The 22,852-nt window shown below is 45.6% G+C and overlaps 1 protein-coding gene across 4 annotated transcripts in view; it reads right to left on the bottom strand.

Moving 5' to 3' along the window:
• mbnl3 (muscleblind-like splicing regulator 3) overlaps nucleotides 1–22,852 on the bottom strand; it is a 75,128-nt gene that overhangs the window by 13,136 nt on the left and 39,140 nt on the right. For all 4 annotated transcript variants that reach the window (XM_034181583.1, XM_034181581.1, XM_034181582.1 and 1 more), the window contains exons 3-5: nucleotides 12,589–12,753; nucleotides 2,490–2,702; nucleotides 2,156–2,395 (exon numbers count right to left, since the gene is read on the bottom strand). In XM_034181583.1, coding sequence (XP_034037474.1) covers nucleotides 2,156–2,395; nucleotides 2,490–2,702; nucleotides 12,589–12,753 — 618 coding nt within the window. The remainder of the gene's footprint in view (nucleotides 1–2,155; nucleotides 2,396–2,489; nucleotides 2,703–12,588; nucleotides 12,754–22,852) is intronic.

Genomic DNA, 22,852 nt, shown 5'->3' with positions numbered 1-22,852 from the left:
GGTAAATCCAAATGTTGGCAGGTATGTATTTATGGTTGCAAATTTATAATAGCAGTAACTGTGTGCACAGACCAGAGTTACTGCAGAAAGTAAAGTGAGATCACAGGAGAAAATGCATAGTGACAGGTTAACAATGCCAATAAAGACTAGATTACCATAGTCAAATCTCAGCCACATGGAGTGTGCAGCCAGTACACTCTGAGTACTGGTCCCAAGCCCGGATAAATGAGTAGGGTTGTGTCAGGAAGGCCATCTGACACAAAACAAGCCAAAAACAAAGATGTTGTGCAAAAGAGTAGTAGAAGCTAGGCTTAGAAAACACGTGAAGATCTGTGAGCAGAAATATGGTTGTGTGCTGAGAAAGAGCACTACAGATGTAATGTTTGCTCTGAGAGTATTGATGGGGAAGTATAGAGAAGGTCAGAAGGAGTTACATTGTGTGTTTGTGGATTTAGAGAATGCTTATGACAGGGTGCCAAGAGAAGAGCTGTGGTATTGTATGAGGAAGTCTGGAGTGGCAGAGAAGTATGTGAGGGTAGTGCAGGACATGTAGAAGAATAGTGTGACAGTGGTGAGATGTGTAGTAGGAATGACAGATTCATTCAAGGTGGAGGTGGGATTACACAAAGGATCAGCTCTGAGTCCTTTCTTGTTTGCAATGGTGATGGACAGGTTGACAGGTGAGATCAGACAGGAGTCTCCATGGACTATGATGTTTGCAGATGTCACTGTGATCTGTAGTGAGAGTAGAGAACAGGTTGAGTTCAGCCTGGAGAGGTGGAGATATGCTCTGGAGAGCAGAGGAATTAAATTCAGTATGAGCAAGACTGAGTAAATGTGTGTGAATGAGAGGGAGCCCAGTGGAATAGTGCGGTTACAAGGAGTAGAAGTGGTGAAAGTAGATGAGTTTAAATATTTGGGGTCAACTGCCCAATATAATGGACAGTACAGACAGGAGGCAGAGCTGAAGATGTTGTGATTGTCTTTGGGAGTGACGAGAATAGACAGGATTAGGAATGAACATATCATCACAGGGGCAGCTCAGGTGGGATGGTTTTGAAACAAAGCCAGAGAAGCAGGATTGAGATGGTTTGGACATGTGCAGAACAGGTTTATGGATGTGCTGAAGGAGGACATGCAGGTGGCTGGTGTGACAGAAGCAAAAATAATCCTCTCCTCTGCAGTGACATCACAGCACCTCTCTGGAAATGTAAGAGATTTTCAATTTTAAAGCGCTCAGAACAGGCACTCAAAAAAGTGGTCTAGTCTAAAAAAAAGATGCTGGGTGCGGTGTTTTTTTTTATGGTGGGGGCTTCCTGCAGCCACAATGCACTCAGTTCTCATTTACAGCAACTGAAAAAAAGATGCTGGAACCCAGAAAAAAAAAGGTATTTGGACACAGGGCATAAGCCACGGATGGCAGTGAAAATAAGCCCCCCCACTACTTATAAAATGCTTCCAACAATGCTTGTCTCAAATCGCGACTGACAACTAAATCAATCTCCTGGCCAAATGTGTGGTTTAACTCCGCAACCCCAAGGTACTCTTTCTACGGTCAGCACTGGGGCCTTCAAATCACTCGCTTCTGAGTGACAAAACTCAACATTCTGCAATGGCAATGCTTCCAGAAGAAGGAAAACTCATACTTCAAACCTCCGCTGCCTTGTAGTTATACTCAATCATGACAAAGGATCTGGTAGTAAATCCTGAGGAAACATCAGGAGTAAGGGATCCCGTTGTTGCCTAATGTCTACATTCTTATTCTGGCAATTCCTGCTGTTCCTTCAGGGACACAGAGAAGGAGGCCTTGCTTGCTGCATTAGCAATAGCCTGTCATCCATCCAGCCATCCATGATCCACCCACAAGTAACAAGTTACTCCAAATTTACTACAATGATATCTGCAAAAAGGACATAAAGGCAACTGACATTGATTCCTGAGATGGTGCCACAGTTACAGCAGGGGCCAAACAGAAAAGAATGTAACGACTAACAGATGTGGTCTATGCACCTGAGAAGGCATAAGACTGATCAGCCACAAGTGACCCTGCTCCAGTTTGATGATTACGAAGGACATGCAAACAGAGAGAGGCCTTCAACCCCTCCACCGAAGTGTATTTTTGGGAAGAAGGAGAAGAAGAAAGGACAGGACTCACCAAGGCTGCAGAGGTGGCGTTTTGACAAGCCTGGTGCTGTGCAGCCTTGATCCTGGCCTGCAGGTGGGCGGGGGGATGGAAGTACTTGCACTTGTCCCGGCTGCACCGACCCTTGATGTAGTCCATGCAGACAATGACGGAGTTCTCGCTGCAGTCCACCATACCAGCCTCCAGGGGGTGAGCGTAGCGGCAGTCACTCTCCCCGCGTGTGCAGTTACCACGCTGGAACTCTCTGCAAACCTAGCAAAGGGGGGGGGGGGGGGGGGGGGGGGGTTGCAGGGATCAGCATTTCAGCCAAACATAGAAACACAACAACTACATGCACAGCATGTACCTCCAACTTGTCTGTGCGCACATGTTTTTGTGTGGAGGTGCCGTTGTCCATGGTTGCCAGGCCGGTGGGACTTCCAGGTACCAGCAGGGGAGTACTGGGCAGCAGTTCAGGCATCAAGCCCATGCCTGGGGCCATGTGGCTCAGATACGGACTGAATGCCATACTGGGACTCGTTGCCAAGGAGGGCGTTACAGGGAATGTTGTCTGAGAGAGCTTAGACAAGAGAGGCAAAACAGCACGTTGTGAATTTTGTGTTTTTACAGAAGCAGTGCAATTACCAGGATTAATGCAACAAAATAAATGACCATTTAAAAAAACACAGATGTGCAAAACATAAAAAGCATTTTTTGGATTTAGGACATTTTCCATTCTCTTACAGAAATAAGATTCAGATGGTTATTTCCGTGATGTTTCTTTGCTCTAACCACACCTGATCAATTAAATCAGGAGTTTCCAGTTTATCAAAACCTCTTGACGAGATGAACACACCTGGTTTAGCCAATGTGGTGTGGTTAGTCAGCAGAGAGTTTACATATTGTGGTCTGGAAGGCCAGAATTAAGATCCACTGGTGCATGGAGCACCTGATCATTAGTGCTGCAGTCAAACATGAATTTCTTTATCAACCCTGTTGCGAGACTTTGACATGCTGGTTCGCTCATTCTAGTGCTTCTTCACTGGATGACTAGTTCATGCTGCTTTCTCTTAGTTCCATAATGCAAGCCTGTGTTTGCTTTTGCCTTCATAATGCATTAATCTGTAATTTTCCAGTATCCTGGTTGAATTCAGCTATGACTGTTTCATTAAAGCAGTGGGACGTGCATTATCATGGAAATGTACTGGTTCAAAGTGTAAGGTTTGATCAGCCTCATCAAAATACACACACCAACACAAACAGGGAATGCCAAACACACACACACACACACACACACACACACACACACACACACACACACACACACACACACACACACACACACACACACACACACACACACACACACACACACACACACACACACACACACACACACACACACATTAGTGAGGAGATAAAATGGCTGCATGTTGTCATATTAATGATTACCTATTGTGTTAACTGACCAAGTAGAGGCATACAGTAGTGTTCAGAATAATAGTAGTGTTATGTGACTAAAAAGATTAATCCAGGTTTTGAGTATATTTCTTTTTGTTACATGGGAAACAAGGTACCAGTAGATTCAGTAGATTCTCACAAATCCAACAAGACCAAGCATTCATGATATGCACACTCTTAATGCTGCGTTTACACATAACGACAAGTCACGAATGCCACGAAGTACACATTCTTTGCCGCTGATCACGAATGTGATTATTCGGGGCAGAGGCGTCAGGTGTCCTCAGGAACTGCTGCAACCTGTTACCACACGTTATGATTAATGGCACATGTTGCCGGAGAATTATCAGGAACCATTACGCACGGTCAAGAATAGTGTTCCGTGTTGTTACGCGCTATCGCGCGCTATTGCACGTAACAGCGCATCGTTAAGTTCTGTCACGTTGTGAACGAGGTGAATTGTCTCCACACACACACCCATATTCAGCCAACCGAATTCAGATCGCTCCAGTTTTTCAGAAGAACTTTGTGACTGCATGCGTAGTTGGGCTCTGTGCCATGGAGTGGCGCAGAGAGGAGGAGGAGGACAGCGCCAGATGTGTGGCTTCATGCGGCTCTCGTCTGGCGCATTTTCCCAAACATCAGGCACATGCAGCAGGTGGAACACCTGCAGGAGCGCGCTGAAGAGCACCGAAATTTGACTTTTAGCCAACTTGGTGTCAGCAATCAAACTGAATGTTGTGCAGCAGGGTTTAATTGTGCGCACGCTTCTTCCTCCGCCGAACTGGAGGAGGTGCAGAGATGTCGGGCAGCACGTGAGTCTCCTCTTGCTCCTCTGGTTGCTCAGACTCGTTCTCCCGCTCATCAGTTACAACAGCAGGTGGAACACCTGCAGAAGCATCCTGAGGAGCTTCAGCAGGAACTGTGGACCGACATTTGGAGCAGAGTTTAATTGTGCGCACGTGACAGAAAACTGATCCGTCGTGGCGCGCAGTGAAATGTGACGCCGCGTTACAAGTCGTGTCAAAACTTGACAGTTTCCGTGTCACTTCGTAATAACGCGTGACAGTTTGGGTTCCAACAACCATCACAGGAACCACTACGAACGTTGTCACGTTCTATTAAGGATCAATACTCATCAAGACAGATCAATACGCTCAGTTGCGACCTCCACGACGTGAGACGAAATGAGGGTGGAGTGTGACATTCGTGGAAGATTTTTTGACAGGCAAAAACATGCTCCACGAATATCAAGAATATCACGCACCAGCACGCACTATTAAGAAACCTATTCAGATGCGTTAAGTCACATTAAGAATGTCAGGAATGTGTCACGAATGACAGAAAAATGACATTCATAACGCGTCTTGCTTATGTGTAGACGCACCTTAAGGCTATGAAACTGGGCTATTAGTAAAAAAAAAGTAGAAAAGGGGGTGTTCACAATAATAGCAGTGTGGCATTCAGTCAGTGAGTTCGTCAATTTTTTGGAACAAACAGGTGTGAATCAGTGTCCCCTATTTAAGGATGAAGCCAACACCTGTTGAACATGCTTTTCTCTTTGAAAGCCTGAGGAAAATGGGACGTTCAAGACATTGTTCAGAAGAACAGCGTAGTTTGATTAAAAAGTTGATTGGAGAGGGGAAAACTTATACGCAGGTGCAAAAAATTATAGGCTGTTCATCTACAATGATCTCCAATGCTTTAAAATGGACAAAAAAACAGACGCGTGGAAGAAAATGGAAAACAACCATCAAAATGGATAGAAGAATAACCAGAATGGCAAAGGCTCACTCATTAATCAGCTCCAGGATGATCAAAGACAGTCTGCAGTTACCTGTAAGTGCTGTGACAGTTAGAAGACACCTGTGTGAAGCTAATTTATTTGCAAGAATCCCCGGAAAGTCCCTCTGTTAAATAAAAGACATGTGCAGAAGAGATTACAATTTGCCAAAGAACACATCAACTGGCCTAAAGAGAAATGAAGGAATATTTTGTGGACTGATGAGAGTAAAATTGTTCTTTTTTGGGTCCAAGGGCCGCAGACAGTTTGTGAGATGACCCCCAAACTCTGAATTCAATCCACAGTTCACAGTGAAGACAGTGAAGCATGGTGGTGCAAGCATCATGATATGGGCATGTTTCTCCTACTATGGTGTTGGGCCTATATATCGCATACCAGGTATCATGGATCAGTTTGGATATGTCAAAATACTTGAAGAGGTCATGTTGCCTTATGCTGAAGAGGATATGCCCTTGAAATGGGTGTTTCAACAAGACAATGACCCCAAGTACACTAGTAAACGAGCAAAATCTTGGTTCCAAACCAACAACATTAATGCCTCACAGATGTGAAGAAATCATGAAAAACTGTGGTTATACAACTAAATACTAGTTTAGTGATTCACAGGATTGCTAAAAAAGCAGTTTGAACATAATAGTTTTGAGTTTGTAGCGTTAACAGCAGATGCTACTATTATTGTGAACACCCCCTTTTCTACTTTTTTTTTTTACTAATAGCCCAATTTCATAGCCTTAAGAGTGTGCATATCATGAATGCTTGGTCTTGTTGGATTTGTGAGAATCTACTGAATCTACTGTTACCTTGTTTCCCATGTAACAATAAGAAATATACTCAAAACATGGATTAATCTTTTTAGTCGCATAGCACTTGTTATGTGGGCCACTGAAGAGAAGATACTGCTGGCCCACCACCAGATGGCGCCCTGCCATGCTGGCATCTTTTGGGCTCTGGAGGGCGCACTGGCTTTTTGATTTTACCAGGTGCGCACTGTTAGGCTGTCAGCTGTTTTCCATCATCATCATCTTCACCATAAAAGCCTGGGAAGGACACCATAACTCTGCCGAGTTATCAGCTTACCACACAGGTAAACCGACTCAGCCGTTTTATGCCGTACGCACATTCATTGTAACTGAAGTCTTTGCAGTTGTGACTTATACTTGCAGCTTGTAGCCGAGTTTGTGGAAGTTGGAGGAGTTGGTGTCTCCACTCCTCACTTCTGACTTACTGAGTATAACATTTGACACTGCACGTCCTCCAGTTTTTCCTCTGCACTCTGGGAGTATCTGGATTTATTCCTCCAAGACGATAACTGTGAGTTGCTGACTGTTTGCTGGGTGTACACACACCCACCTTAACCTGTTTTTGCTCCTGCCAGCAGTACCGGTCTGACAGCCTTGAGCGGTGGCCACCTGGGGTACCAGGACTTGGCGGCTCTGGTGTGTTGCAGGCCTCTGGCTGGCGGTGGAACTTCATGGATTCCGGCTCTTCTCTGGATAGGCGTCTCCTACCCTCGGGCCTGCCCACGTGTCACCATTTTGTTATTAATTGGACTCACCATATTTGTCTTCTGTTTGCACTTTTGCATAATAAATCGTTATTTATTGGAATTCCTACTGACCGCTCATTTACGCCCCCTAACGTGGGTCCGTGCATTCACTTTCCCAACAGGATAACTCGGCCTTCATCATGGACTCCGAGGGGCGTTTACCACCTACTGACCGATCAATGGAAGTGCAAGGTGCGCAGGATCCACCAGGAGGATCGATGGGTGAGCTGCAGCACATTCTGTCTAACCTCACTGCTCGGTTGGACTTATTAACTGAGCAGGACGCTCTCCTCAGCCGTTGGATGGAGGCTCTCACCGCGCAGGTAGACGCGCGCGTGCCAGGCGCAGCTGCAGCCGCTGCCCCTCCAGTGGATCAGCCGCCAAACAGAGTTAATCCAGTGGTCATTCAGAGGTCCCCCCCTCGTCGCCCGAAGCTTACATAAGTCCCCCGGAACCGTACGGTGGTTGTGTTGAAACATGCGCGGACTTCCTGATGCAGTGCGCACTCGTTTTTTTCACAACGGCCCATTATGTACGCGTCTGAGCACAGCCGGGTGGCTTACGTAATTAATTTACTTCGGGGCAAAGCACGCGCTTGGGCTACGGCGCTCTGGGAACGAGATTCACTGGTCCTCTCTACTTATACTGAGTTTATAAGGGAGTTTCGACTAGTGTTCGATCATCCCAACAGAGGCGAGGCTGCTTCAAATATGCTGCTGTCAATGAGACAGGGACGACGGAGTGTAGCTGATTACGCAATCGACTTCCGCATCGCGGCAGCAGGTCCGGTTGGAATGCAGTCTCACTCCGCGCCGCCTTTGTAAACGGGCTGTCTCCGGCCCTAAAGGAGCATCTGGTGGCTAAGGATCAGCCGCGGGATTTCGATGGGCTTATTGATCTGGTTATACGCTTAGACAATCGGCTTGAGGAATTCAAGCGGAAGCGAGACGAAGGGCGTGGCCGGGTGCGCACTGTCCCTCTCCCCTCCAGATCCGAGTTAGTGCCGTCCTTTCCCCGCTCCAAAGCCAGGGCTCTCCGCGTTCCACCAGCTCCCCCTGCTGACGTTGCTATGGAAACGAGCAGGGCGAAAGTGACAGTAAAGGAAAAACAAAGGAGACTGGCACGTGGAGAGTGCGTTTACTGCGGCTCGAATGAGCATGGGCAGAATAAGGGGCCCCAGGTGGTTAAACAACAAAGCTCAACCTTAGAGACTGGGCTAAGAGTGAGCCATACAAACCACACGGGTGTCCCACGCAAATGCGCACGACTCCCAGTCACAATCCTCTGTGGGGATTTAACCCTTACCGCTCCAGCACTGATCGACACAAGATCGGAAGGGAACCTACTGGACAGTAGGTGGGCTAAGGCTGTGGGGCTCCCTCTGGTGGCCGTTCCTTCACCATTGAAGGTGCGGGCACTAGATGGCACCCTACTACCAGAAATAACACACCAGACACAGCCTTTAACCTTGGTTGTCCCTGGTAATCACAGGGAGGAGATTGTGTTTTATGTAACACCTTCTACCTCCAGAGTTATTTTGGGTTATCCATGGATGATAAAACACAATCCCCAGATTGATTGGCTGTCTGGGGTTGTGGCTCAATGGAGTGAAACCTGCCACCAGGAGTGTTTGAGATCCTCAGTGCCACCTGTCGATGAAGTTAAAGAGGAGGTCAGAGCCCCCCCCAATCTCACGGAGGTGCCAGCTGAGTATCATGACCTTGCTGATGTCTCCAGCAAGGATCTGGCACTCACCCTGCCCCCTCACCGACCGTATGATTGTGCCATTGATTTGGTTCCAGGTGCTGAGTATCCATCCAGCAGGCTGTACAACCTCTCACGTCCTGAACGCGAATCAATGGAGACCTACATCCGGGACTCATTAGCTGCCGGGCTAATCCGAAATTCTTCATCCCCGTTAGGTGCAGGTTTCTTTTTTGTGGGCAAGAAGGACGGTGGTCTCCGTCCGTGCATTGATTATAGAGGGCTGAACGAGATCACGGTTCGCAACCGATACCTGTTACCTCTATTGGATTCAGTGTTCACGCCCCTGCATGGAGCCAAAATATTCACAAATCTGGATCTTAGGAATGCTTACCATCTGGTTCGGATACGGAAGGGAGACGAATGGAAGACGGCATTTAACACCCCCTTAGGTCACTTTGAGTACCTGGTCATGCCGTTCGGCCTAACCACCGCCCCCGCGACGTTTCAAGCTTTGGTTAACGACGTTCTGCGGGATTTCCTGCACCGACTCGTCTTCGTATATCTAAACGATATCCTCATCTTCTCCCAGGATCCTGAGACTCATGTTACGCATGTCCGTCAGGTCCTTCAGCGGTTATTGGAGAACCGGCTGTTTGTGAAGGCCGAGAAGTGTGAGTTCCATCGCACCTCTCTGTCCTTCTTGGGGTTCATTATCTCCTCCAACTCTGTCGCACCCGATCCGGCTAAGGTAGCTGCGGTGAGAGATTGGCCCCAACCGGTAAATCATAGGAAGCTGCAACAGTTCCCAGGGTTCGCCAATTTTTACAGGAGGTTCATTAAGGGCTATAGTCAGGTAGTTAGCTCCCTTACAGCCCTGACCTCCACCAAAGTCCCCTTCACCTGGTTGGATCGGTGCAAAGCCATGTTTAGGGAGTTGAAACACTGGTTTTCAACTGCACCAGTTCTGGTGCAGCCTGATTCTAGCCGCCAGTTTATTGTTGAAGTAGATGCCTCTGACTCAGGGATAGGAGCCGTGCTGTCCCAGAGCAGGGAGTCCGATAGTGTTCTCAACCCTTGTGCTTACTTCTCCCGCAGGTTAACCCCCGCCAAACAAAACTATGACGTTGGCAATCAGGAACTCCTGGCTGTGAAAGAGGCCCTTGAGGAGTGGAGACATCTGTTGGAGGGAGCTGTGGTCCCATTTGTGGTTCTCACTGACCACCAGAACCTGGAATATATCCAGACCGCTAAGCAGCTGAACCCCAGGCAAGCCCGGTGGTCATTGTTTTTCGGACGCTTTACCTTCAAGATCACCTACCGCCCCGGAACCAAGAACGTCAGGTCTGACACCCTGTCCCGGGTGCATGAAGAGGAAGTTAAAGAAGGCTGTTGGACCCACCGGACACCATCATACTGGAATCCACTATCGTCGCAACCCTCACATGGGACGTGGAGGGAGTTGTTAGGGAGGCCCTGACGCGACACCCGAATCCCGGAGGTGGACCAACCAACAGACTGTACGTGCCACCAGACGCTCGGACTGCCGTGTTGGACTTCTGTCACGGTTCCAAGCTCTCCTGCTATCCGGGGGTGCGAAGGACCGTGGCAGTGGTCCGGCAGCGGTTCTGGTGGCCGTCAGTCGAAGCCGACACCTGGGACTACATCAGGGCATGCACTACCTGCGCCAGGGGCAAGGCTTCCCACCAGCCAGAGAGGGGGCTCGTCGCCCCTGGTCCCACATTGGAGTGGACTTCGTCACAGGTCTCCCTGCCTCCCAGGGGAAGACAGTCATCCTGACGATAGTGGACTGGTTCTCGAAGGCGGCCCACTTCATGGCCCTCCCGAAGCTCCCGACTGCCCAGGAGACTGCAGGCCTCCTGGTCTACCACATCGTGCGTCTGCATGGTATCCCCACGGACATCGTATCAGACTGTGGTCCTCAGTTCTCCTCGCAGGTCTGGAGGAGTTTCTGTAGGGAGCTGGGGGCCACGGTGAGCCTGTCTTCCGGGTACCACCCACAAACTAACGGTCAAGCAGAGCGGGCTAACCAGGACTTGGAGCATGCCTTGAGATGTGTCACCTCTGCGCACCCAACGGCCTGGAGTCAACTGGCCTGGATCGAGTACACACATAACAGCCAGGTGTCGTCATCTACCGGCCTCTCCCCATTCGAGGTCTGCTTGGGGTATCAACCCCCATTGTTTCCGGCCGTCAAGGGAGAGGTCAAGGTGCCCTCGGTCCAGGCCCACTTCAGGAGATGCCGTCGGGTGTGGAAGAAAGCCCGTTCTGCTCTCCTGAAGGCCTGGACGCGGGCTAAGGACCATGTGGACCACCGACGTGCCCCGGCCCCAACATACCAGCCCGGGCAGGAGGTTTGGCTCTCCACAAAGAACATCCCTCTACAAACGGACTCCCCAAAACTAACCGACCGTTACATTGGACCCTTCAAGATCCTCAAGGTGATCAGCCCGGCCGCGGTGAAGCTCCAGCTCCCAGCTTCACTGCGGATACACCCGGTTTTTCATGTTTCCAGGATCAAGCCGTACCACACATCTGACCTCTGCACCCCCGGACCGGCGCCGCCTCCTGCCCGAGACTTCGACGGAGAACCAGCATGGACGGTGAAAAAGCTCCTAGATGTTCGTCGGAGGGGCCGGGGGTATCAATACCTGGTAGACTGGGAGGGTTATGGCCCAGAAGAATGCTCCTGGGTGAAGAGGAGCTTCATTTTGGATCACGCCCTCCTGGCGGATTTCTACAGGGAACACCCTGACAAGCCGGGTCGGGCGCCAGGTGGCGCCCGCTGAGCGGGGGGGGGGGGGGGTCCTGTTATGTGGGCCGCTGAAGAGGAGGTATTGCTGGCCCACCACCAGATGGCGCCCTGCCATGCTGTTTTGCATCATCACCATCATCATCTTCACCATAAAAGCCTGGGAAGGACACCATAACTCTGCTGAGTTATCAGCTTACCACACAGGTAAACCGACTCAGCCGTTTTGTGCCGTACGCACATTCATTGTAACTGAAGTCTTTGCATGTGACTTATACTTGCAGCTTGTAGCCGAGTTTGTGGAAGTTGGAGGAGTTGGCGTCTCCACTCCTCACTTACTGAGTATAACATTTGACACTGCACGTCCTCCAGTTTTTCCTCTGCACTCTGGGAGTATCTGGATTTATTCCTCCAACAGGATAACTGTGAGTTGCTGACTGTTTGCTGGGTATACACACACCCACCTTAACCTGTTTTTGCTCCTGCCAGCAGTACCGGTCTGACAGCCTCGAGCGGTGGCCACCTGGGGGACCAGGACTTGGTGGCTCTGGTGTATTGCAGGCCTCCGGCTGGCGGTGGAACTTCGTGGGTTCCGGCTCTTCTCTGGATAGGCATCTCCTACCCTCGGGCCTGCCCACGTGTCACCATTTTGTTATTAATTGGACTCAGCATATTCGTCTTCTGTTTGCACTTTTGCATAATAAATCGTTATTTATTGGAATTCCTATTGACCGCTCATTTACGCCCCCTAACGTGGGTCCGTGCATTCACTTTCCCAACAGCACTACTATTATTCTGAACACTACTGTACGTAAGAAATTTAGATGTAGTCCTTAATGTGTGTAGTATTTGTATTTTCTTTTGCTCATTTTCACCTTTTCTTTGCCTTTCAACAAAATTGATATCACAACCTACACATCTGTTTGATAAGATTACTAACCACAACAGCCGTAATTGTTTTCACATTTTTGGCTTCCCTCATTCTAACTGACCTGATTTTAAAGACAGAACCCCAAAACAGACCCAGTAATGCTCGACCTTAGACATTACATTAAAAAAATATATTACTTTGCATCTCACTTTAGTTATGCAGTCACACACACACAAAATAGTATAAGTGCAGTGTTAGCCTATCTGTCAACAGCGAAACAGCATTTCTTGCAGTGTTTAATGCTCACTATAGGCTGCAGTTGTGCACCGGGCAGCATGAAGTGCATTTGCTGGGCCAACATGGCTGCTGCGGCCTTCTGTTGGATCAGGTTGTTCCTCCCATTGATTTCCAGCTGGGTTTTCAGGTGTGGAGGTGGGTGCAGGTATTTACAGTTGTCACGCGTGCAGCGTCCCTGAAAAAGGAGGTGAAATACATAAGGACCTTACAATATATGTATAAGGACATTACAAAATATAGTGATGAGTGAGCCCCCCACACACATACACACACACGTGCACCAAACAAAATGCCTTCATAAAGCATAACCAAAAATCCTGACATAAATTGTAGGCTGGGGACAATTATTGGCACCCTTTCTTGAATTGACAGTAAATCATCACTTTTACAGCCAGTTTTCTTTCGGCAAGTCAGGTGATGGATACATTAACATTTCCAAGTCATTGAATATGTCTTGGACTTTATTTTCATCAATTATGAAGAAATACAAACGTATGGTACTGTACGGTGAATCTGTCTGGAGGAGGCAATTCTTAAAAACTAATACCACCGTCACACATAGTCGGAATCACGCAGAATGGCATCGGAGTCATGAATTGGCGCACATCCGAAAAGTGTCAGATTTCAGCTCCACAACGTTCTGACAGCCATCTGTCGAAGTCCACACAGTTGGTCAAAATCAGCCAGTGGCCCCAAGTCTGAAGCACATGTTCATAATTCTCCAGGTGCGGTCGGGATGGCACTTTGGCTTGCCTCTACTGGTGGTTGGCTCTCACTGCGGTATTGTATCACTTCCTGTTCCGGGGCACAGCGGTGTTTTGCTGTATCTGTTAGCTGTTTAATCTGCGCAGTTAGATTGATCTAGTTAACTAGATAACGATTTGTTTCACAGTGTAATCTTCACATGCCTTAACAAAAGCACTCCCTCTGCTGAATCACCTCTAAATTATTTACACATTATTCACTTTGTGTGTTTTTAGGAATCCGCTAGCTTAGCGCAGCTACTAGCTCTTAGCCGATTTAGCATGGCGGCTTCTCCTGTCTCTCCCGCACTTTTCTGCTCTGGGTGTGAAATGTTTAGTTATTCCTCGGCCTCCTTTAGCAGTAATGGTACTTGTAATAAGTGTAGCTTGTTTGTAGCTTGGAGGCCAGGCTGGGCGAATTGGAGACTCGGCTCCGCACCGTGGAAAATTCTACAGCTAGCCAGGCCCCTGTAGTCGGTGCGGACCAAGGTAGCTTAGCCGCCGTTAGTTTCCCTCTGGCAGATACCGAGCAGCCGGGGAAGCAGGCCGACTGGGTGACTGTGAGGAGGAAGCGTAGCCCTAAACAGAAGCCCCGTGTACTCCGCCAACCCGTTCACATTTCTAACCATTTTTCCCCACTCGGCGACACACCCGCCGAGGATCAAACTCTGGTTATTGGCGACTCTGTTTTGAGAAATGTGAAGTTAGCGACACCAGCAACCATAGTCAATTGTCTTCCGGGGGCCAGAGCAGGCGACATTGAAGGAAATTTGAAACTGCTGGCTAAGGCTAAATGTAAATTTGGTAAGATTGTAATTCACGTCGGCAGTAATGACACCCGGTTAAAATTAACATTGAATCGGTGTGTAACTTTGCAAAAACAATGTCGGACTCTGTAGTTTTCTCTGGGCCCCTCCCCAATCGGACCGGGAGTGACATGTTTAGCCGCATGTTCTCCTTGAATTGCTGGCTGTCTGAGTGGTGTCCAAAAAATGAGGTGGGCTTCATAGATAATTGGCAAAGCTTCTGGGGAAAACCTGGTCATTGTTAGGAGAGACGGCATCCATCCCACTTTGGATGGAGCAGCTCTCATTTCTAGAAATCTGGCCAATTTTCTTAAATCCTCCAAACCGTGACTATCCAGGGTTGGGACCAGGAAGCAGAGTTGTAGTCTTACACACCTCTCTGCAGCTTCTCTCCCCCTGCCATCCCCTCATTACCCCATCCCTGTAGAGACGGTGCCTGCTCCCAGACCACCAACAACCAGTAAAAATCTATTTAAGCATAAAAATTCAAAAAGAAAAAATAATATAGCACCTTCAACTGCACCACAGACTAAAACAGTTAAATGTGGTCTATTAAACATTAGGTCTCTCTCTTCTAAGTCCCTGTTAGTAAATGATGTAATAATTGATCAACATATTGATTTATTCTGCCTTACAGAAACCTGGTTACAGCAGGATGAATATGTTAGTTTAAATGAGTCAACACCCCCGAGTCACACTAATTGTCAGAACGCTCGTAGCACGGGCCGAGGCGGAGGATTAGCAGCAATCTTCCATTCCAGCTTATTAATTAATCAAAAACCCAGACAGAGCTTTAATTCATTTGAAAGCTTGACTCTTAGTCTTGTCCATCCAAATTGGAAGTCCCAAAAACCAGTTTTATTTGTTGTTATCTATCGTCCTCCTGGTCGTTACTGTGAGTTTCTTTGTGAATTTTCAGACCCTTTGTCTGACTTAGTGCTTAGCTCAGATAAGATAATTATAGTGGGCGATTTTAACATCCACACAGATGCTGAGAATAACAGCCTCAACACTGCATTTAATCTATTATTAGACTCAATTGGCTTTGCTCAAAATGTAAATGAGTCCACCCACCACTTTAATCATATCTTAGATCTTGTTCTGACTTATGGTATGGAAATAGAAGACTTAACAGTATTCCCTGAAAACTCCCTTCTGTCTGATCATTTCTTAATAACATTTACATTTATTCTGATGGACTACCCAGCAGTGGGGAATAAGTTTCATTACACTAGAAGTCTTTCAGAAAGCGCTGTAACTAGGTTTAAGGATATGATTCCTTCTTTATGTTCTCTAATGCCATATACCAACACAGTGCAGAGTAGCTACCTAAACTCTGTAAGTGAGATAGAGTATCTCGTCAATAGTTTTACATCCTTATTGAAGACAACTTTGAATGCTGTAGCTCCTCTGAAAAAGAGAGCTTTAAATCAGAAGTGCCTGACTCCGTGGTATAAGTTGGAGAGGAAATGGCGTCTCACTAATTTAGAAGATCTTCACTTAGCCTGGAAAAAGAGTCTGTTGCTCTATAAAAAAAAGCCCTCCGTAAAGCTAGGACATCTTACTACTCATCACTAATTGAAGAAAATAAGAACAACCCCAGGTTTCTTTTCAGCACTGTAGCCAGGCTGACAAAGAGTCAGAGCTCTATTGAGCCGAGTATTCCTTTAACTAGTAATGACTTCATGACTTTCTTTGCTAATAAAACTTTAACTATTAGAGAAAAAATTACTCATAACCATCCCAAAGATGTATCGTTATCTTTGGCTGCTTTCAGTGATGCCAGTATTTGGTTAGACTCTCTCTCAGATTGTTCTGTCTGAGTTATTTTCATTAGTTACTTCATCCAAACCATCAACATGTCTATTAGACCCCATTCCTACCAGGCTGCTCAAGGAAGCCCTACCATTATTTAATGCTTCGATCAAATATGATCAATCTATCTTTATTAGTTGGTTATGTACCACAGGCTTTTAAGGTGGCAGTAATTAAACCATTACTTAAAAAGCCATCACTTGACCCAGCTATCTTAGCTAATTATAGGCCAATCTCCAACCTTCCTTTTCTCTCAAAAATTCTTGAAAGGGTAGTTGTAAAACAGCTAACTGATCATCTGCAGAGGAATGGTCTATTTGAAGAGTTTCAGTCAGGTTTTAGAATTCATCATAGTACAGAAACAGCATTAGTGAAGGTTACAAATGATCTTCTTATGGCCTCAGACAGTGGACTCATCTCTGTGCTTGTTCTGTTAGACCTCAGTGCTGCTTTTGATACTGTTGACCATAAAATTTTATTACAGAGATTAGAGCATGCCATAGGTATTAAAGGCACTGCGCTGCGGTGGTTTGAATCATATTTATCTAATAGATTACAATTTGTTCATGTAAATGGGGAATCTTCTTCACAGACTAAGGTTAATTATGGAGTTCCACAAGGTTCTGTGCTAGGACCAATTTATTCACTTTATACATGCTTCCCTTAGGCAGTATTATTAGACGGCATTGCTTAAATTTTCATTGTTACGCAGATGATACCCAGCTTTATCTATCCATGAAGCCAGAGGACACACACCAATTAGCTAAACTGCAGGATTGTCTTACAGACATAAAGACATGGATGACCTCTAATTTCCTGCTTTTAAACTCAGATAAAACTGAAGTTATTGTACTTGGCCCCACAAATCTTAGAAACATGGTGTCTAACCAGATCCTTACTCTGGATGGCATTACCCTGACCTCTAGTAATACTGTGAGAAATCTTGGAGTTATTTTTGATCAGGATATGTCATTCAAAGCGCATATTAAACAAATATGTAGGACTGCTTTTTTGCATTTACGCAATATCTCTAAAATTAGAAAGGTCTTGTCTCAGAGTGATGCTGAAAAACTAATTCATGCATTTATTTCCTCTAGGCTGGACTATTGTAATCATTATTATCATGTTGTCCTAAAAGTTCCCTGAAAAGCCTTCAGTTAATTCAAAATGCTGCAGCTAGAGTACTAACGGGGACTAGAAGGAGAGAGCATATCTCACCCATATTGGCCTCTCTTCATTGGCTTCCTGCTAATTCTAGAATAGAATTTAAAATTCTTCTTCTTACTTATAAGGTTTTGAATAATCAGGTCCCATCTTATCTTAGGGACCTCATAGTACCATATCACCCCAATAGAGCGCTTCGCTCTCAGACTGCAGGCTTACTTGTAGTTCCTAGGGTTTGTAAGAGTAGAATGGGAGGCAGAGCCTTCAGCTTTCAGGCTCCTCTCCTGTGGAACCAGCTCCCAATTCAGATCAGGGAGACAGACACCCTCTCTACTTTTAAGATTAGGCTTAAAACTTTCCTTTTTGCTAAAGATTATAGTTAGGGCTGGATCAGGTGACCCTGAACCATCCCTTAGTTATGCTGCTATAGACTTAGACTGCTGGGGGGTTCCCATGATGCAATGAGTGTTTCTTTCTTTCTTTCTCTTTTTGCTCTGTATGCACCACTCTGCATTTAATCATTAGTGATTGATCTTTGCTCCCCTCCACAGCATGTCTTTTTCCTGGTTCTCTCACTCAGCCCCAACCAGTCCCAGCAGAAGACTGCCCCTCCCTGAGCCTGGTTCTGCTGGAGGTTTCTTCCTGTTAAAAGGGAGTTTTTCCTTCCCACTGTCGCCAAGTGCTTGCTCACAGGGGGTCGTTTTGACCGTTGGGGTTTTTACGTAATTATTGTATGGCCTTGCCTTACAATATAAAGTGCCTTGGGGCAACTGTTTGTTGTGATTTGGCGCTATATAAATAAAATTGATTGATTGATTGACTGTCAGACAACGACCCATGTGTAATCTGACGACCATCTGACCACAATTTACATATTCTGACGGCATCAAAACAGCATTTGAAAAGATCTGCTCGAGGTTGATTGAGAGTTGAGATCAAATTGGTCACAGCAAAGCCTGCCGACATGTTGTGCCACGTTTGTCCACCTCCACTGGACCCCAGCCAGAGAGGATTAAGGAAATGTTATGTAATAACATGTATGTAGCACTGTGCGCGCATCAGAGGCACGGGGCGGAATGCAGCTGAATGGGATGTCACCGCTGTAATGCACGTATTATTACACGTACACCTCCTAAGTCTGTAGCAGGTATGATGTGGAAATGTTTGTCCAGCACATGACATAAATAAACATGTAACTCACCTTCGGTACCTCACGTTCCACAGTGCAGCGCAGAGAGCTGGTCAAATCCCTTTCACCCGTCTGCACTGTGTGCTGGCAACGTCGATCACATGACAAAAGCATAATCCACCTCTGGTTTAAATAAATCCCATGTGAAGTGTTGTCCCGCAACTATAATCCAACTACAGTTGTGTTAAGATGCGTATCAAGTGAAATGGCCACAAAAAAGAGTTTAAAAAAAGAGAAAAGAGAAGGTCCAGTGGCTACATCTGAAAGTTGCGCACATGTGGGAAGTTGGCACATTGACAGCACAGTTCATCAGCAGTTATGGAGTCCAGCCGGACAAATAAAATCTAGCAATGTAAGTGTATACTGATCAAACACCTAAAGGGATTTTTCACCAGACTAACAGCAGATGATCAGTGTGACACCTGTCAGCCTTTTTGTGCGCTCTGGATGGACGTGTGCCCCATGTGCGCAGCGGCTCCTTCAGACATTGTGAATACACGCTCGTTGCTGAGTGGACACACACTCACCACTCGGATCACCTGTTCTACACACGTACACGCACACACTCCGTCATGTGAGACACACACTGATGAGAGGTCAGTTTAGCTCTGGGAATATGAGGACGAGCAGAGATTTGATTGCGTGGGTGAGTGAGTGGGTGAGTGACAGCTCCAATGTCTGTGCCGTCTGACAGCAGTCTGTGTCATCTGACTGTTGTCTGAAATATGTTTGGGCTGCATCCTGCAGGCGTGGATGAGGCAGTCCGGATGCGTTTGGACCATGGCTGGCCACGCCTCTTTTCCTCCCGACTGCGTCAGATTATGGAAATATTTGCCACATTGGAATAGTTCCTCCACATTCTTGCAATGAGTGACGGGGTCTTTATGAACACGTGCGTCACACTCGGGGCCGCCAGCCGATTTTGACCAACTGAGTCGACTTCCACAGATGGCTGTCAGAACGTTTTGGAACTGAAATCCGACACTTTTCAGATGTGCGCCGATTCATAACTCCGACGGCACTCTGTGTGATTCCGGCTATGTGTGATGGGGTTATTAGGGACAGTGCAAGAAGGAGACTAGTGAGGAAAGCCACCAAGACACCCAGACAACTCTGATGTGTATCTTCTGGCAAACTGTAGCTGATATTTCACATCATCTTTTAAAGAAAATCTTTCTCTGTGTCACTGCATGACACTGTATAACTGGTGATGCAAAATTCAAAACTTGTACTATGCGCAATTTCTCCAATCACAGCTACAAAAGCCTATAACTTCTTCAGGGTTGTCTGGGTGTCTTGGTGGCGTTCCTCACTCGTCTCCTTCTTGCACTGTCCCTTAGTTTTTAAGAACTGCCTCCTCCAGACAGATTTATCATAGAATACCATATTGTTTGTATTTCTTCATAATTGATGCAAATGAAGTCTAAGACATATTCAGTGACTTGGAAATGTTCATGTATCCATCCCCCGACTTGTCTAAAGAAAACTGGCTGTAAAAGTGACGATTTACTGTCAATTCATCAAAGGGTGCCGAAAATTGTGTCCAGCCTACATTTTATGTCAGGATTTTTTTATTTCTCTTCATGAAAGCATTTTGTTTTGTTCTTGTTGACAAATAACTTTGGACATTTAAAAAAATATTTTGATTAAACAAAACTGCTTTGCTAGCATTTATTTCTGACTATATATTAAAATGTGTAGATAAAATACAGTGATACCAAGAATTTTGTCCACATGTGTATACTAGGGCTGCAGCTATTGATTATTTTAGTAATCGAGTATTCTATCGATTATTCTGGCGATTATTCGAGTAATCGGCTAAAAAGTACTTCTGCATTTTTAAACAACACTGCACCAAAGTGTTGGCATTTTGCCGAAATGGTAATGTTATGTGGCTTTCTGTTTTGTTTTCTCCAACTTGTGAAATGTAAGGGTTTTTTTTTTTGTTTGTTTCATAAAGGTTGATGGACTGGGTCCCTGTGTGATTTTTTTTTTATCCCTCTTTCTCTGCAATTCAACAGTTGCATTTCAGCTGGAGGTTCAACATGCAGCCTCGCAGTCAGTTTTATTATTATTTTATTTAAGTTACCATGTTTGTGTTGTGTGTTGCCCAAAAAAGCAAAACTTAAAAAGTCAAACACTCAGTGTGAGTCTGAGGGAAACACAGAAGAAAGAATGGACTTCTGCTGTTTGTCAATGTAGCCGGGGACAGAGCTGTGCCTCGCCCGGTCTGAGAGCTCCTCACACTGAGCAGAGAGACAGCAGCCGGCCGCCCGGTCAATAGTCCCTCCACACGTAGAGCAGACCGTGTGTTTTTTAAAAATAGACAAACACACTGCTTCACTTTAAATGCACAGTAAGTCTATTTCAGATGAACAGCGTGGACTATCTTTCTCTTAAAAGGCTTTATTTTACTCTGTGTCACGTTGGAAAGCAGTAGTTATCATTGCTATTTTGATTAGCTGTTATGCTCCAGTCTTCTTCTGGGTTTTTTTTTTCCTGCAGACGTTGCAGCACCACACACAGGCCTGGCATATGTACTACAACGTTAAACGAAGCTTCGGCACAGAATTTACCTCGGACATTTTTTGTAATCGAATTATTCGAGTTACTCGACTAATCGTTTCAGCCCTAGTGTATACACACCGCTCATAAAGTCTCCATTTTTCTGTCAACTTATTTGGAAGATGTATGTTGATATAGGACCTGATAGGAAATTTTGTCAAAGCATTACCATGGTAACGGCCAAAAACACCACATTTCAGCTACTTCTAAGATGCCAGTAACCACTGAGACTACAGAGAAGGTCTAATTTACTCAGCAACTCTAAGTTTCTATTTGATCCAACTGAACATTTTAATGAAAATTCATGGAAAGCTTTTGATCTTTAGCCCCAGCGAATCACTTTCCTGCAGCTAAGAAACAATCAAGGCTACTTGCTCAGACTCCCAAGTTTCTATTTGGTGCAATTAAAGATTTTTTATCCCCCAGAAAGCATCCATCAATGCCCATTGCTGTATCTCAGCAACCACTGTGGCTGGAGAACAGATTTTGGGCTCAGTTTATTTAGGGACACCAAGTTTTGTATTCGCTCCAGTTCATGGTTTTTCCTGACCAGATGACCAGAACTTCCTGCTTTGAGGCTTGAACATGACCCCTTGTATTTCAGTAATACCAAAAGTTTAATTTCATGTCATTAATATTTGTCACAGCAATGTGAAATAGCAGGTGGAATATAACAGATAGGTTTGAGATTTTTTTTCACAGCGTAAAAGTCAAATAAACACGAAAAAAAGATAAAGCAGGAGAGTGAAGACACATGCTGGACTCTCAGCTTCTGTCTCACTATCTGCACGTTATCAGTCAGCCAACAAATACCCTGAAATATTTATTTTGTGCTGCTGGAAAGTGCAACACGTGTACTGATCATGTTTGGTTCAGAGAACCGAAATAAGGTTAGATGAGGTAAAAACAAACAAACAAAAACATCCTAATTATTGATTCAAATAGGTAATGTTTTTGTGCACTATTAATCAAACGAAAACGAAATGTCACAGGATGGAAAAGTTGGATTTGTGGGTGCTGTGACGCGAAAACTTATGAAAGTGTGTCCCTTTAAGCAGGTGGAATATTTGTTACGTGGGGTTTGTGACCCCACATCTGGTCATTCAAATGTTTGTTAATTTTTTATTTCGTCTGCCAAGGACGTAATAAAATCATAAGCGTTTATTTATTTGTGCTATCTGTCTCTTAGCAGGATTACGTCAAAACTACTGAACAGAGTTTTACAAAATTTTCACCACGGATACATAGTAGGCCATGGAAGACTCCATTACATTTGGAGGTGATCCGGATCTGGATTCGGGATCGAGTTTCACATTATATAGGCTTTGAAGGATTACTGTTAGCAGGATTACGTCAAAACTTCTGCACGGATTTTGCCGAAATTTTCACCACAGATAGATATTAGGGCATGGAAGAGTCCATTAAATTTTGGAGGAGATCCAGTTCTGAATCCGGATTCTGGATCAAGATGTCACTTTATATTCGCTTTGAAGGATTATGTCAAAACGACATGAATTATCACCAAATTTGCACCACAGATAGATAATAGGGCATGGAAGACTCCACTGAATTTTGGAGGTGATCCGGATCCGGATTGGCAGACATCAGAAACCTCTGATTGCTCTGTGATTGCGCTCTCTTTATTTTTACAAAGGAGCATAGTAACACCTGTGTTTGAGTGTGTTAAAAATGACCCAATAACCATCATTTATTAATGCGAACTGACATCACTCTCAGACACACAGATGACATATTGGAGAGGTATGCTGTCAGATCAGACGTTGATGAGCTTACGTGTATAGTCACAACATTTGTCTTTGTTCTACATGCAAAACAACACGTGCAGCTTTTAGAAGTGGCAGCCAACAGTTTCTATGAGTGTTGCCAAAAAAAAAAGAAAAAGGCAGCTGTTTAAAACGGTCACACTGCACGCTTTCACAACAAGCTAGTACAGGTCACTGTGTCTTAAAATATGATATCAAAGTTTGCAGC

This window comes from Thalassophryne amazonica, chromosome 11 (assembly GCF_902500255.1).
Source record: "Thalassophryne amazonica chromosome 11, fThaAma1.1, whole genome shotgun sequence".
NCBI classification, from domain to species: domain Eukaryota; kingdom Metazoa; phylum Chordata; class Actinopteri; order Batrachoidiformes; family Batrachoididae; genus Thalassophryne; species Thalassophryne amazonica.
Note: the sequence above shows the minus strand (reverse complement) of the source record. Positions and strands in the feature narration are given on the sequence as shown.